Genomic DNA, 17289 nt, shown 5'->3' with positions numbered 1-17289 from the left:
ACTCCCACCCCACAGCAGGCCCGCAGAGGGCAGGGACGGGGCAGGAGGGGCCGCGCCCCACCAGGGCTTCCCAACACCGGGAGCTGGGACGGCGAGGAGACGGGAATGGATGCAGGGGGGCAGGGGCCCGCCTCCCCGTGCTGCTCCTGCAACCCTGGGACCCCCAGCTCTTCCCACTGGGCCTCTCGGGGAGCCAGGCTCCAGTGACAGCCACGTGGCCTGCACTCACCGCCGGGCCTGCTGCGTGGCGGTCTGCCCCGCGCTGCAGAGCCGTGGCTCACGTGTGGGCAGATGTGCCCCTGATGCTGATCTGGTGCCTCCCTGACAATGTCCTCCAGCGGGACCCTGCTTATGGGTACCACCCGCCATCTCCAAAGAAATGCCACCTGCCGCAGCCTGACTGCAGTGAACCCACATGCTCCGCTCCATGCAGGTGAGCCCTCACTGCAGAGGTGAGGCCGCTCACCTGACGCAGACGCCCTCCTGTGGATTCTCTCACACATCGGTCCCAACCTGCACTTTCTTTTCTCCCTCCTTCTGTCCTGGGGCATGTAAACTGTCTGTTAATACAGGCAGTCGTTTTGCACATTGACAAAAAGGCAGTGTCGACTGTGTTCTGATTTTCTTATTGATGAAGCGGTTAAAACGTTACCCTTTGCCTTTCTTCTCTTCTTTTAGCTGGAAAAATGGCTTGGTTACTTACGAAATGAAAGTAACTTTCCTTAACGAACGTAACTTTAAATCACACCACTACTACACTCTTCACCATCCGCAAGTGAGGGGCGCTGTCGGGAGTAAAGAAAACTTCCCTCCTCTTCATAATAAGCGTCACCATCTGAAAGTTTGGTAACTCGCATCATCTCGTTGTAAGTCAGTGTCTTCACTGCAAATTCCTTCTATTGCCCACGTTTTGAGATGCACACACACAAATGCCTTCTCACGGAACCAGGTTTATGTTACCTGACGGCGTCCGTCTATAGTGTTTGGAGGGTCTCGGAACCCTGAGCAGCAGAGCTCCGAGAGCAGGGATCTGAAATGTGCCCCTTCCCTCGCCAGCCAGCGCTGCCCCACTGGGCGCCGGCCCCTCACCGACCCGGGAGCCCACCTCGCGCCTGCTCCCCTCCGCCAGTGAACGGAGGACACAGAGGGGACTCGCAGAGGCACGCTCCGCCGCGGGACGGCCCACCAGCGTTGTTCCAAACCTATCTTAACTTTCTTAAACTTCGACAGACACGTGTCTCTTGGGGTGGTTACGCTTTCTTCCCGACTGGAGTCTCTCTGACCTCCACACCCTCCCGACACACGGTGGTCTTTCCAGGCCCAGCTCTGCAGACGAGAGCCCCCTCCCCGCACCCCCATCCCTGCCCCAAGGCCGGGAGGAGCCCGCCTCTCCTGGGTTCTCAGCTCAGGGCCCCTGCGCTCCACAAGCTGCCCTGGTCCCGGTCCTGATCCAGGTCCAGGAACAGAGAGAACCCCCGCTCTGCCCCCACACCGCCTGCCGACCAGGCTTGGCCCTGGCTGCACCCGCGAGGTTCCTCGGCCCCAGACGGCACACGTCCAGGGGGCTCCGAGGTGAATGGCTGGGCCAGCCAGAGCCTAGGTCACCTTGGCCCTGGCCCCGTGGCCACCAGCTGCGCCAGTTGGTTCCTCAGCTTCCACTGGAGCCCGTGTTCAGAGCCCTGATGACCAGGCCTGGCCTCGGACGGATCTTCCACAGAAGCGCAGGTGACCGTGGTCTACACTCTGGACCAACGGACTCCACACAGCTTTGCTTTCTGACCTAAGACACCTGGGAAGACAGTAGTGAGCATAGGCATCGCACGCTCACCCAAGCTGCAGCCACCACACTCCTCCCAGGCAGGACCCACTATCCCTCCCTGGCCACACTCCTCCAGTGGAAACTCCAGGCACACTGTCACATTCTCATCCCCACGCACGGGGGTGTGTTTGGGGGGGTTCCCTAAGCACAGGTCTCTCTCGTGTCACCTGGCCAGTGCCTGAGCGAGGCCTCAGGAGGGCCTCCTCTACCCCGCGTGGACAGCGAAGCGGCCGTCTCCCCGGCAGCCCCGCCCAGCGTGTGGTCCCCCAGCGCGTTTCTACTGTCCCGGAGCACTAACTTCCCGCCTGCACCGACTTGGTACAAAAACCGGATGTCACGCTGCAATAAACACCACTATCACAAGCTAACAAACACGCCACAGACGACTCTGAACGACAAGGATCTCCGAGCTCGCCGGGTGTTTCCCTTGATTTCTGCTCAATTCAGTCCAACCCCAAGGAATCCACCGCCTTAGACCAACCCTCTCAAATTATCTAAGCCTGACGCCGTCAGCCAGCTGAGCTGCTCCTGGGAAGCTGGGAGAAAGCACAGCTATTCACACTCAAACCCCACAAAGCCCTCCAGGGGTTCTGGTGTGGTGTCCGCAGGAGTGACGGGGCCAGCTGGTGGGCACCAGCGAGAGACGGGCAGAACCCGTCCAAAGGGGGGCAGTGAGGGGATCTTACCAACAGGTCAGCAAACCAAGGAGCAGGCAAGACGGACGTCCACTCAGGGCCCTCACTGACCCTGAATATAGCTGTCATCCTGCTGTTTTGGCTCCAGCAATGCAGGGAACAGAGGCCTAGGGCTCTGTACTGGCCGTCCAGGCGCCAGGAGCATTCGGTTCAGCAAACCAGCTGCCGGCAGGCAGAAGGGGGGACGGTGCACTGGCCGCTGCCCTCCCTGGGGACCCCGCAGTCCTGCACCGTACGCCCACCTCTCCCTGCCACTGTCCCACTGAAGGGATGCTTTAACCATGGGGGTAACACAGCAGAGGCAGCTCCTTGTGTGGAGCTTGTGCTTTTCTTCCTCTGTCACTCCAACGGTGTCCTCAGCAATAACCCCGTGGACAGGACAGCAAAGCAGAAAGCAAAACAGAAGTTTCTTCCAGGGGTTCTTTCTTTTCCAACTTGTTTGACTCCAAACTACCTTCCCTGGAGTCTCACCTGCTTGCAGCCTCCTCTGTAATAACAACAGCCCCGGGAACAGAAGCCTGCGTTGGGGCCGACGCTCTCCCAGCCACCTCCTCCCAAGGCAGCAGCCAAGAGAGCGGGAGCTCTACGCCTGGGCCTCGCATCGCGAGCACGCAGGGCAGGTACCGGGAGGGCCTCTGTGGCCGCCGCAGGCCTGCCGTGGCATCCAGCCTGGCTTTGAGCCCTGCCCGCCTGCCCCAGCCCCCCCGAGGAGCCACGTGAGACACTGAAGCCGGAGCGCCTGCCCTTCCCCCCCACACAGCTGCGTCTGCCCAAGGCCTGTGACCGGGACCCCCGTGGGCTCTGCCAGGCCCCGTACCAGAGGGAGGCTCTGGTGGGCAGAGGCGAGGAGAGAGCTTCCTATTTCTGATCCGCGTGCAGTCAAGCGGGAGAAGTCTGACGAGTGAGGTCACACGGCCAGAGGTGCGGGGGCCGAGCACGGCGAGAAAATAAGTGCGGCTTGGGGGCGAGGGGCTGCTTCTAGGCAAGTTGGCCTCAACCTTCCCCTGAAGCCTGCCCGGGCCCGGGCCCGCTCTGCTGGGGTGGGTGCGCCCACGCTCCACTTTTAACTTCCAAGTAATGAGCAGGATGACCCGTTCAAGGTAATGATGGGTTGTTCGGCCTGTCACTGAAAACTAAGAATCCTGCCTTCTCGTTATTGATGGTATTTTAGATGAAGATGAATTCCCCTGGTGTGAGTTCAAAGCCCAAGCTGTGCCCCAATTACATAAATGAAGAGCGGCCTCCTGCCATTAACCCTGGAGCAGGCACCAGTGAGCACGCCCATGCACCGCAGACCCAGACGTGCCCGGCACGGGACGGCGAGGCCGCGTGGGGACAGTGGGGCCCGCCCTCCGGCTTCCTGTCCTCTTCTGTTGCTGTGCGAACAACGACCTTGAGCCCGAAGGGGACAGGGCAGAGCACAGCTCCACCACGTCCTCCCCGAAGGTGGGAGCGGCCAGAGGAGCTGGGCACTCGGCACCCCAAGAGACCCCAGGCAAAGCCACACGGCAGAGCGGCGCTTTATTCTCCAGCGAACCAAGAAAATGCGTACAGGAGGCGGTGGGCGGCTACCGATAATTTTTAAAAATGAAGGTCGGCTGAACGTGCAGGCGGGCACAACCCGTCTCCTAGTTTTGCAGAGGGGAACCCCGCAAAGCCCGCAGCGTTCCACTTCACGATCAAGGTGACGCGTGCCGTGGAGGCGGCTCCCCCTTGCCCTCAGCTCGGCCCCGACCCAGCCAGAGGCCCCGCCAGAACCACCGGGGCCCGGAGGCTGCACAGAAGACCACCTTCGCGGCAGCAGCCCCCTGCGCCAAGTCCAGTTTATTTTAAACCACACGCAGCGCGGGGGGCAGGGAACCCCACCCCCTCAGTCTAAGCTCTGGCTGGTGTGCGGCTCAGGCCGAGTCATCAGAGAAAGCCGCGGCCACGGCCCGGGTGGCTCTCAGCACTGTCCTCTCCGGGGCCCGGTGTCGTCCGCGCCAGCTTCGCCCACTACTGCTCGGTCCTGGGCAGGGAGACTGCGAACGGCTCACCGGGCGCGGCGCGTTGCCCTTTCGTGGGGAAGGAGGGGAATAAGAAAGAAACGCGTTCAGTCGGGGAAGGAGGCCTGAGTCCTGACGGAGCGAACGTGCTGTGAGCACCCGGATTACACGGAGGACGTCACGAGGCCGTTACGACCCTGCTTAAACAGCGAGTGCTCAAACGTACAACACAATTAGAAAAAGCACTTCAGCTGGCCTGAGGAGCGCACCTACACAGCAAAGTCCAATTTGAACAGAAACTTGGTAAAATTTTACGTTCCCTCATCACCGATAAAAATAAGGGTTCCGGCAGAGAAGTGACCTGAGCTGTGAGCCCTGCGGAGGCGGGGCCCGGCCCCGAGGCTGCTCCTCCTCAGCACCGGCTGTGGCCGCGCGCGGCCCCCCTGGCACACTCACCCCTGGCCTCCTCGTCGCTGTCCTTGTCGTCCTCGCTGCTGTCCTCGTCTTCCTCACCCTCCCCACCGCCCTCGGCGCCCTTGACCTCATCACTGTCCTCCTCCGAGTCCGTCTCCTCCAGCCACTCCTGAGATTCTTTGAGCAAAAGCGAAAACCACAGTGTCAACACGGCCAGGGCACCGGGGAAACGGCAGGCGAGCCGCGGCCGCCCCCAGGAGCCCACCTTCTGCCTGGACATGCAGATGTGAGTGTGGGGGCCCCGCCCCCAGCACGTCTGGAGCTCACGGCAAACATCACATCCCCACATGCTGAGGCAGAGACGGCAGGGTGAGAAGCTGCGCTCCAAGACAGCAGTCGTCTCGCACAGCCGCTCAGGGCCTCTGCCCAGACGTGTGGATTTTAAGGGATTTCAGCCTCAGACCCAAGGACTGAGCAGTGACCGAGTCCAGCGCAGCCTGTGGTGCAACACGGCAGCGGAGACGGGTGGGCCGCTAGTCTGCTCCCAGGCACACAAGCGCACCGCGGGGAAAACATGCGTCCAGTCTGCTTTGCCGGGGCAGGTCCGAGGCTCACGAGTGGTGTCGGGGTGAGCCTGCTCCCTCCCCCGGGCCCCCTGCAGGGACGGCCGTGCACAGCCATGCCCCTGGCAACAGGGCCCTCCCCACTGCACTGAGGGCACGGGGGCGGGAGGGGGCAGAGACGTGCAGCACTCTGCGGGCGCAGGGCAGACGAGTTGGGGGGCTCCCGAGGCAACCCCAGAGGTGCTACCCCCCTCACCTGGATCCATCTCCACCAAGACCGTCCACTCCTCCATCTTGTGCAGGTCGAGGCTGTACAAGTCGCTGAGGGTGACCTGGCGGTCGCCAGCCTCAAACATGCCCCCATAGAGGTAGAGGCGCCCGTGCTTCACGGCCAGCATAGCGTTGGAGCGGGGGCTGGGCTCCACCGCAGGGACCTCCACCTCGCTGGGGCCATCATCGCTGTCGTCGGACTCGGGCTGTCCCGCCGGGCCCTGGGCAGCGAGCCCCTGCTTGATGGTGACCACGGTCCCGTCCTCTGCCACCAGCTCTCTGACCACCTGCAGGGGCTCCTGGGCCCCGGGCCCCTTCCCTTCCTGCTCGCTGGCACCCCCGGGCGCCCCTTTGTTGCCCCGCCTGCGCCTCCTCTCCTCCGCCTTGGGCCCCTGTCGATAAAGAACAAGGCAGTGCGATCCAGGAAGGGGGCAGCGAGCACCCGACAGCCAGAGGACCCCCACCCACTTGCTGGGCCCCCCCCCCGGGGAGCACACCGCCCCTGCCTGGCGTGACCTCTCAGGGGAGCGGGCGGCAGACACCAGCCCTCACACGCTGCCTGACTCCCCTCAGAGGCGCCAAGGCACTTCAACCGGAGCCAGCCTTTGCCACATTGTGGACCACCCGCCCTCCTTTGGCCACAGGGCCCTGCTTCTGAGGCCCCTGACCTGATGAAGCCCCCAGGGATGTCAGTCCCGGGAGAGCAGCCACTGTGCCGCGTCTCTCAGGCTGGTGCCAGCAGCAGGGGCAGAGGCGACCCGGTCCCTGCTTACGGTGACAGTAAAGATGGCGGCAGCTCCATAGAGCCTCACAGACAGAGGGAGCGGGGAGGCCCTGGGCATCACTAACGGAGGTGACGGCCGGGCAGGCCCTGCGCCGGCTGCAGGTCTGGGGCCCAGGCTACCTTCAGCTGCCCCGCGAGCCAGCGGTTCCTGACAGGGTCGTAGAAGTGCAGGTCACTGAGGAAGTGGCCCTCCAGGCTCTCCTCCTCCTCGTCGTCACACACACCCCCAAACAGCAGCGTCCGATGGTTCGGGGCCACAGCCACCGAGAAGCCGGACCTTGGGGTGGGCTTGGCTCCAGAAGGGTTGACCCGAGTCCAGGCCCATCTGCCTGAGGACGAAAGGAAATGGGGACGGGGGGCCCTCAGAATGCCATGGCCGTCGTTCTGCACCTGCGGGTCTGGCACACCCTGGAGGCCATGCCTCCTCCTCAAGGGTCAGTCTGCACTGAGGTAGGGAACCTGTCCACACACCCTCCCAACACTTGCCCAGGGGCGCCGTGCAGCTGCGATGTGAAGGCAGGGTGAGGGAGAGGCGGGCGCATCAGCTCCGGGGGATCCCGTATACTGTGCCCTCGGGCGGGGCCCTCCGACCGCAGACACCCTCAGAACCTCCCGTGGGCCACGCACTGTGGTCCTTCCCTCTGGGCGGGTGCCGTGTTTACGCAGCAACCCTCAAGATGTGGCCTGGCACAAAACATGTGGCAGTCTTCCCAACATGTCCAGAAAAAGGAACTGGGATGTTTTTTCTTTAATGAACATTTAAAAAAAGATAGAAGCAGCCAACAGCAAGACTTCCCTGGAGGCGCAGCCCTAGCGGCATGCGTTAGTGGGCCACAAGGTCACTCACAACAACCAGCATCTTGATCTTTAAATAAGAGAAGAGAATAAGCATCAGTGTGCCCTGCACGTGGTTGGGGGAGGTGGCTTTCCCGGCTGTGCCGGATGCGTCTCAGGACACACCATGTACTTTATTTACACTGGGGGCCGAGGGCCTGACGGCCAGACGCGGGGGCTGAGCACAAGGGCTGGGGTCCCACTGCCTAGAACACAGTCCACTTTCAAGTTCAAGTGTGCTGACATGTAAAAGGGGCTCTAAACCTTGGCTCCCACGTCCCCATCAGACACCGCAATTCGGCGTGGCTGGGACCTGAGAAACGCCTTGTACGTGACGTTTTTGCAGCCTCTGCTTGAAGAGCGTCACAGAGGGAAAGAGGAAACGTTCCTGCCCAGCAGGCCTCTCGTCTTACGGAGACGGGTCTCACAGGGGACAAGGGGCAGCCAGGACCAGACGGGCCCCATCCGCTCAGGCCCCTCTCCCATCATGTGCACCATGCAAACTAACCACCTCTTGACTTCTGAGCTTTAAAAATGAGTGCTGGGAAGCCACCTTGGTATCCGTCAACAGAGGAATGGATATAGAAGATGTGGGGGTGTGTGTGTGTGTGTGTGGAATGGAATATCAATAGAATATCAATGGAATATCATATCAATATCAATGGAATATCACTCAGCCATGAAAAAGAATGAAACAATGCCATTTGCAGCAACATGGAGGGACCTAGAGATAATCATACTAAGTGAAGTCAGATAGAAAGACAAATACCATATGAGATCAAAGACAAATACCATATGAGATCACTTCTATGTGGAATCTAAAAAGATGATGCAAATGAACTTATTCACAAGAGAAATAGACTCACAGACAAAGAAAAGAAACTTATGCTTACCAGAGGGGAAAAGCAGGGAGGGATAAATTAGGAGTATGGGATTAACAGGTACACACTACTATATATAAAATAATTAACAAAGACCTTCTCTATAGTACAGGGAACTCTACTCAATGTTTTATAAAAACCTATAAGGGAAAAGAATCTGAAAAACAACACATACACGTATGTACAACTGAATCATTTTGCTGTACACCTACAACTAACACAACATTGTACATTAACTATACTTCAAATAAAAAAAAACAAAAACAGCGGGCATTTCAACCCCACAGATGCATTCCAAAAGTCTCCGTCCTAACACTGAGCAAGAACAAATGAGAGATGACACAGATGCCGTGGCCCCGCCCCCAAGAAGGGAGCTGTGGATGGACTGACATCACCTGTGTTTCTAACTCAGTGCGCCCTCAAGGCCTCAGAGGGGACACGTGGGCTGCTCATGGAGTGCCCCACCAACCCCACGACCCTCTGCCCGCTTTCCACAGCGACACACAGACCACCCGTGTGGTCTGTCACCTGCACGGCGCGTGTACCTTCTCTTCCCTCCTCAGCCTTCAGCAGGAACATGTCGGAGTGCTGGGTACCTCTGTCCACATCTTTCCTGACTCTCTGCAAAAGGAAAAGGGAGCCGTGACAAATGCCACGTGGTGTGCCAAGCCACGCGAGGGCCCCCAAGCTCGTGGTCCCGTTTTCCATGGAGGTGACTCGCTAGCCTTCAGACCAGCCTCAAAATCTGAAACACAACAGGTTCCATCCAGACCGCATCTGAACAGACAGAATCAATGACCACAGGTTGGGGACACCCCAGAGCTCCCCTCTCAGAGCTTCCTGTGGCTCCGAGCCGAGCCCTGCTCTGGATGGGCAGGGTCACCGCAGGGACCCTCCTATCATTACACAGCCACCCTCCACCTCCAGCCCCTGTGCCCTCAATTCCCACAGCCTTCCCAATAATGGGATTCAAGCTTCGGTGCGAGGATGAAACGAACGCTCTGTGCAGAAGCCAGCACCGCCATTTAAAGAGCGCTCCTGAGTTGCAGACAGCACAGCCCCCTTCCACCCCGGTCTGCTGCTTCAAACCAGGCTTACGACCCTGGGTGGACCACACACTTCACTCTCCCGAGCAGCACCCCAGTCCTCACGTGGCACCTTCTACCTCAGTGCAGAAGGGTCTAGAGAGCGACCTGGAAAAACAGCTCTCCTCAAGGGCATGATCTCAGCAATTTTAACTTCTTCGTCTTTGTCCTTCAAATTCCCTATTTTTAATTAATTTGTAACTTCAGCATAGTTTTACATTTACAGAAAGATGGAGACGGTGGTACCGCAAGTTCCCACATACGCGGCAGCCTGTTTCCCCTCGTTGCTAACACCTGACATTAGTGTGGTGCATCTGCCACAAGTAATGAACCAATACTGACAAATGACTACTAACTGAAGCCCCCACTTTATTCACATTTCCTTATTTTCCCTAACGTCCTTTTCCTGTCCCAGGACCATGTTACATGGAGTCGTCATGAATCCTTAGGCCTCGTGAGCCGTGAGCGTTGCTCAGACTTACCTTGTTTTTGGTGACACTGAGGAGGGCCAGTCAGGTGTTTTGTAGGGTCCCCTCTACCGGGACTCGTCTGACACTGTTCGCACAATTGGACAGGGCTGTGGGTTTTGGGTGGTGGATCCCAGAGGTCAAGTGTCCTTCCCATCACGTCCTATCAAGGGTGCATGCTGTCACCGAGACCCAGCCCTGCCGACGTGGACCTTGCTCAACTGCCTGAGGTGTGTTTCTCAGGTTTCTCACGTGCGCTTCCTTGGGCTCTGGCGCTACAACCAGCTCCGGGAGCACCTTGCCCACTTCTTGCCCCGATTCCAGAATCGGCTACTTCCCCAAGAAGCCCCGGTTACTTCGTGGAGGTGGTCCTAGAATCCAAGATCTGGGCACAAGGTACCCTGACTGCTGCCGGGTGGAGGTGTTTTGTTCCGTCAGCCGACAGAGCCAGGGGATACGTGTGCGTAATTCATTTTGTTTTGCTTAACTAACGAGTATGTGCTGTGTTTACTGTAAGGGGGGAAAACCTATTCTCCTTTTGGAAAACAAACAATCCAATTGTCCATGGGCCGGACCTGTGACCTGACCATCCTAGAACCAAGGAGGGTCAACGTGAGTCACGCGTGGGAAGCAGCCGTCTCTAGGAAAGGAGAGCTAGGCGCACGCCTCTTCTGTTCTCCTCCGGAAACAGGTGCACACGTCAAGTGATGCAATCTCTGCACATCACGGAGAGTTACTGAGACTGCATATTCCTCTTTTCCAGCAGGCTAGCAGGGGAACTGGCTGCCACTCCCATGCCCACACTTCCAAGCCAAAAGCCCAGCACTCGCAGGAACTAAATCCACATGAGGGGTTTCCCTGGTGGTGCAGTGGTTAAGAATTGGCCTGCCAATGCAGGGGACACGGGTTTGAGCCCTGGTCTGGGAAAATCCCACATGCCGCAGAGCAACTAAGTGCATGTGACACAACTACTGAGCCTGAGCTCCAGAGCCCACGTGCCACAACTACTGAAGTCCGTGTGCCTAGAGCCCGCGCTCCACAAGAGAAGCCACCGCAATGAGAAGCCCACACACCACAACGAAGAGGAGCCCCTGCTCGCCGCAACTAGAGAAAGCCCGCGCACGGCAACGAAGACCCGACACACCCAAATATAAATAAATAAAATAAATAAATTTAAAAAAATAAAAATAAATCCACACGAGGCCTTGCCCGCTGGCGGCACACGGCAGGAATTCAGTGCCGTCTGCTTGTGTTACAAACTTGATCACAGCCGGGCTCCAGCCCTTCCCTCTCAGCCCCTCACCCTCCCGCACCTGCTGGCATCCACGGCACTGCTCTGCCAACAGCAACCATCCTTCCTTAGAACCAACGAGCTAAGGGGAACTTTCATGCTGTCACATTTAAACAGCCCCCCCCCCTGAGGCCTGTACACCAGAGCCCTCCCTCAGAACGCCGCTCCGCCCGCCCAGGGCCACGCCTTCCACACAGTGGCCGGCGTGGCAGAGCCCGGGGCTGCGGAAGCAAGGAGGCTGCAGCCGCGGGCTCCCCCGAAGCAGGGAACGCCCGCTCCACCTCCCCTGCCTGACAGGGGTGATGAGAGGCTCGTGCGCCAGTCCCTCGCCCAGTGGCCTGCGCCGTCCTTCCAGTAACGCGCATCACACTGGCCAGACACTCCCTCTCCTCACTGGACTAGAGAACACAGAATGGGCGTCAAGCTCTGGAGCTGTCAAACTTCCCCCAGGGCGTGCGAGGCTCTGAACGGGGTCTCAGCTCCTCCGCAAGGGGGAGTGGACGCTAACGCCGCGGAGCGGTGACCTGGGCGTGCACCTGACAGAGCATTCCTTCCGCCGCTCGCACATTTCTGTCTCATACAGTATTAACGGAACCCAAAGACACCTGAGAGAGACGTGTACCAAGGGTCACAACACTACGCCGCGCCTGCGGAGGGCGTTTCAACCCAGAAGAACCCCAGTATCACACCCACGTCTTTATCACCTACTCTGGTAAATCCCCCGTGAGTGCAAACAGAGCAGCTTCTCACTACCATCAAATGCTGAAGGCCTGGCGTGAGTGGCCCCTGAATCAAAGGGACTCGGATCATCCCCCAGCTGTCCATGTGGCTGCAGAAAAGCAGCATTTGGGAATCAGGCGCTGCTTTGATTAAAGTGGCATCAGCTTAACAAGGGCTTGCTGTTCATCATCCGGTTTTGCTCTGAGGAGCATCTGCTGTGATAAAGCATCAGTTCTGGGCACTGTGCACAGCTGCTGGAGACAGCCGCCTGTCTCGCAGGGCCCTCCCAACTGTCACGCGTCTAGCCACGCCCCAGGCAGGTCACAACCACAAATCCCAAGTCAGTTTTCCTTTCCAGAACAAGGGCTGGCCGCTGGCTGAGTGGGGGTGTGGCAGGGTGGAAGGCGGTGGCCGGGGCACTTCCCTGCCACAGCCAGCATTTACACTGCATGGTTCGGGGGCGTGTGGATGAGAACGCAGCATGACTGTAAAGAAGCTCAGTATGTTCACACAGGAGCAGATCAACACCACCTCTGTCCAGTTCTCATTCAATAGAAAGGACTGTTCCTATTAATCTAATGAACTATTATTTGAAGCTTTCATCGCTGGCGAAACTGAAAAGGCAGCAGACAGAAGTCACTCTGCATCCCACACGCGCGTCTTACCTGTTTCGAGTAGCCCCCGTAGATGACGATGCTGCCCTGGGCAGTGACGGTCATCTGGCAGCCTGACCTGGGTGTGGGCCCAGTCCCGGACGGGGACAGCCTGCTCCACGTGAAAGCGTCCAGGTTGAAGGCATACAGGTCATTGTAATAGATGTAATCTCTGTTATAATATAGGAACACAAACAAAAAGGCGGTGACATGAAAAAGTGAACTTGATTTAAAATAAAGGTACATTTGCTACCATATGTACTAAGTTATTGGTTTAATTAAAGTTTAAATTCATAAGAAAGGACAGCAAGCACATGTGGGTTTGCATTTGAAGCTAGAAATAACGCTGGCCCAGAGAAGCACTGTAACATGCCTGGATCCGAAAGTCTTTTCATTCTGGAAGTTATGTGATACATCCTTACACAGTTCACACAATCACAGTCTTGCAAACAATTACATTAGTTTTCTATATGTGTAACTTTAAGCGGGACAGTGCACTAGGTACCAATACCCTGCATACTCAGAAGGGAGATATTACAGCTTGGCAAGGGCTGTGGAGACCCCGGGCTGGGCAGAGATGGGGCAAAGCATTCCTGAAACTGAGAGAGGAGAACTCCTGGAGCCCACGAGCCCGAGCAAAAGCCCAGAGGACATGGCTGAGGCATTCCAAGAGGCACAGTGGCCTTGCCCTGCTCAATGCTCCTGGGACTTCAGTGGCAAAGGACTCAAAACAGAGATGGGGCCTTGAGGAGGGAGCACGTGCGTGGGGAAAGCAGCGGTTCTGCCAGAGACACAGAGGCAACCGTGTGTCCTGACGGGAATTTCACAGGTGGCCACGGGCAAAGCCAAGGGGCCTTGGGTCAGAATTACACGGAAGGATGAGAGATGCTCCCCAGCTACTCCACACGGAGAGCTGGACCCGATGTCCGCAGGAGGAAAGCATGGATGCATGGAAGGAGCGAGCAGCCCCACCGTCAGACATGACTCCTGACTCTCCTGCTGCACTGAGATCACCCAAGTCTGGCGCCCTGCAGCCAGCGCGCAGGTCACTGTGCTCCCCCGGGATGCTGTCCAAAGCAGGGCACTGGGAACACGATGAGCCACGTGGACTCTCCACCAAACACGGCCTTCCGTGGGAGGAGGGCTTTTAGTAGATGAGCTGAGGAACCAGGAGCACAGTGTTTAAAAGACTTCACCACATTCCACAGTTTTCTCAGATGTCACGTTGTAAATTTCCAGGAAAAGAAATACTCTGTTCTGCACCCTAGGGTAAATAACAACTGTCATTGGGTTTTAAAGGTCAAACTGTACTTGGTTTAATATGGATGGTGACCACACAGATAGTTGTGTGAGGAACTTCAACTTTGCTATATGTTTGAAATACTTCATAAAAAATAATTTTAAACAAAGTAACAGATAATAGCTTTGAAAAACGTTCTGAATTTGAAATGGTTCCAAGTTACAACCACTGTAAAACTTGACTCATTTTGTAACCTGTGAGTTTCAGGAGAAGGGCCTGTGTAGACCCCACTCACTGTCCCGCACACAACAGGGGCTGAATTAACACACTGACATCTCATGAGCCCCCCTGTCTGCAATGGCAAACGATTATTTGCTTTGTAAAGGGTTTTAAATGTAAACAAAAATCCTTTAAATATGAATTTTAAAAAACAGAGCAGGCTCTCTTCTCCAAAATGGCAAGAAACCAAACACCTGCAGGTCAGGAAATGGACCATGGGTAGGAGATGGACCAGGACAGGGCAGGGAGCCGGGGTGGAGGCAGGAGACGGACCAGGGGTAGGAGATTAACCAGGACAGAAAACCAGGGTGTAGGCAAGAGACAAACCAGGAGCAGGAGACGTTACCAGGGGCAGCAGATGGACCAGGACAGGGAGCCGGGGGGTGCAGCACGACAGAATATGGGAGTAACTGAACATCCACAATCTTTGGTCGAGGACAAGTTCTACTACTTAACAGTTATCTTGGTTTCCTCATCTTTAACTTGAGATAATAGCCTACCCTCCCAATAGCTTGGTTTTTAAGTGAATTCTGTAAAAACCACTTGGTGAACTTTGTGACGAGACATGAAATTTAAGCACTATTATACCCAGATTATGCCTTTAAGGATACACAATCATTCCTTGTTTTATTTAAATTCGACTTTAAAAATCTCCTCCCAAAGCACTTAAGAATTATACCCTTCAAGATGGTGGAAGAGTAAGATGTGGAGATCAGCTTCCTCCCCACAGATACATCTACATGTGGAACCACCCCTACAGAACACCTACTGAACGCTGGCAGGAGACCAGAGCCCCCAAAAGGCAAGATACTCCCCATGCACCTGGGTAGGGCAAAAGAAACAAGAAAAAACAGAGACAAAAGGATAGGGACAGGACCTGCACCAGTGGGAGGGAGCCGTGAAGGAGGAAAGGTTTCCACACACTAGAAGCCCCTTCGCGGGCGGAGATGGGGGATGGCAGGAGGGAGCTTCAGAGCCACGGAGGAGAGCGCAGCAACAGGGGTGCGGAGGGCAAAGCGGAGAGATGCCCGCACAGAGGATCGGGGGTGACCAGCACTCACCAGCCCGAGAGGCTTGTCTGCTCACCCGCCGGGGCGGGCGGGGGCTGGGAGCTGAGGCTCGGGCTTCAGTCAGAGCGCGCTGGCGGCGTGAACACAGCCTGAAGGGAATTAGTGCGCCACGGCCGGCCGGGAGGGAGTCCGGGGAAAAGTCTGATGCTGCCGAAGAGGCAAGAGACTTTTCCTTCCCTCTTTGTTTCCTGGTGCGTGAGGAGAGGGGATTCAGAGCGCTGCTGAAAGGAGGCTCCAGAGACGGGCGCGAGGCGCGGCTGAAAGCGCAGACCCCAGAGACGGGCGTGGGACGCTGGGGCTGCTGCTGCCGCCACCAAGAAGCCCGTGTGCGACCGCAGGTCACTCTCCACACCTCCCCTCCCGGGAGCCTGTGCTGCCCGCCACCGCCACGGTCCCGGGCTCCACAGACAACATCCCCGGGAGAACGCACGGGCGCGCCTCGTGCTGACGCAACGTCACGCCGGCCTCCGCCGACGCACGCTCGCCCCGCCTCCGTGCCCCTCCCTCCCCCGCGGCCTGAGGGAGCCAGAGCGCCCGAATCAGCGGCTCCTTTAACCCCGTCCTGTCTGAGCGAAGAACAGACGTCCTCCGGCGACCTACACGCAGAGGCGGGGCCGAATCCAAAGCTGAGCCCCGGGAGCTGTGCGAACGAAGAAGGCAAAGGGGAATCTCTCCCAGCAGCCTCAGAAGCAGCGGATTAAAGCTCCGCAATCAACTTGATGTACCCTGCGTCTGTGGAATACCTGAATAGACAACGAATCATCCCAAATTGAGGAGGTGCACTTTGGGAGCAACGATATTTGTATTTTTTTCCTTTTTCGCTTTTTGTGGGTGTGTATGTGTATGCTTCTGTGTGTGATTTTCTCTGTATAGCTTTGCTTTTATCATTTATCCTAGGGTTTTGTCTGTCAGGGGTTTTTTTTTGGTTTGTTTAGTATAGATTTTAGCGCTTGTTATCAGTGGTGGATTTGTTTTTTGGTTTGGTTGCTGTCTTCTTTCTTTTTTTAAATTACTTTTTAATTTTTAATAATTATTTATTTCAATAACTTTATTTTATTTATTTTTCTTTCTTTCCTTCTTTTTTTCCCCCTTTTTATTCTAAGCCATGTGGATGACAGGGTCTTGGCGCTCCGCCCGGGTGTCAGGCCTGTGCCTCTGAGGTGGGGGAGCCGAGTTCAGGACACTGGCCCACCAGAGACCTCCCAGCTCCACGTAATATCAAACGGAGACACTCTCCCAGAGATCTCCATCTCAACACTAAGACCCAGCTCCACTCAACCAGCAAACTACAGTGCGGCACACCCTATGCCAAACAACTAGCAAGACAGGAACACAACCCCACACATTAGCAGAGAGGCTGCCTAAAATCATAAGGTCACAGACACCCCAAAACACACAACCAGACGCAGACCTGCCCGAGAGAAAGACAAGGTCCAGCCTCATCCACCAGAACACAGGCACCAGTCCCCCCCACCAGGAAGCCTACACAACCCACTGAACCAACCTTAGCCACTGGGGACAGACACCAAAAACAACAGGAACTACGAACCTGCAGCCTGAGAAAAGGAGACCCCAAACACAGTAAGTTAAGCAAAATGAGAAGACAGAAAAACACACAGCAGATGAAGGAGCAAGGCAAACACCCACCAGACCTAACAAATGAAGAGGAAATAGGCAGTCTACCTGAAAAAGAATTCATAATAATGATAGTAAAGATGATCCAAAATCTTGGAAATGGAACGGAGAAACTACAAGAAACGTGTAACAAGGACCTAGAAGAACTAAAGAGCAAATAAAAACTGATGAACAACACAATAAATGAAATTAAAAATTCTCTAGAAGGGATCAATAGCAGAATAACTGAGGCAGAAGAACGGATAAGTGAACTGGAAGACAAAATAGTGGAAATAACTACTGCAGAGCAGAATAAAGAAAAAAGGATGAAAAGAATTGAGGACAGGGGCTTCCCTGGTGGCACAGTGGTTAAGAATCTGCCTGCCAGTGCAGGAGACACGGGTTCGAGCCCTGGTCTGGGAAGATCCCACATGCCGCAGAGCAACTAAGCGCGTGGGCCACAACTTCTGAGCCTGCGCTCTAGAGCCCATGAGCCACAACTACTGAGCCCACATGCCACAACTGCTGAGCCTGTGTACCACAACTGCTGAAGGCTGTGCACCTAGAGCCCGTGCTCCCAACAAGAGAAGCCACCACAATGAGAAGCCTGCACACTGCAACGAAG

General features: G+C 56.4%; 1 protein-coding gene across 1 annotated transcript in view; it reads right to left on the bottom strand.

Annotated features, from left to right (window-relative positions):
- Window positions 1-4018: 4018 nt before the first annotated feature.
- The window catches only part of KLHDC4 (kelch domain containing 4), a 58809-nt gene continuing 45538 nt past the window's right edge, over window positions 4019-17289 (bottom strand). The window contains exons 8-13 of the mRNA XM_081216130.1: window positions 12474-12633; window positions 8791-8866; window positions 6651-6859; window positions 5733-6138; window positions 4956-5090; window positions 4019-4568 (exon numbers count right to left, since the gene is read on the bottom strand). Of these exons, the coding sequence (XP_081072256.1) occupies window positions 4510-4568; window positions 4956-5090; window positions 5733-6138; window positions 6651-6859; window positions 8791-8866; window positions 12474-12633 (1045 nt within the window). The 3' untranslated portion in view covers window positions 4019-4509. The remainder of the gene's footprint in view (window positions 4569-4955; window positions 5091-5732; window positions 6139-6650; window positions 6860-8790; window positions 8867-12473; window positions 12634-17289) is intronic.

This window comes from Mesoplodon bidens, assembly GCF_964165515.1.
Source record: "Mesoplodon bidens genome assembly, chromosome: 18".
Lineage (NCBI taxonomy): Eukaryota > Metazoa > Chordata > Mammalia > Artiodactyla > Ziphiidae > Mesoplodon > Mesoplodon bidens.
Note: the sequence above shows the minus strand (reverse complement) of the source record. Positions and strands in the feature narration are given on the sequence as shown.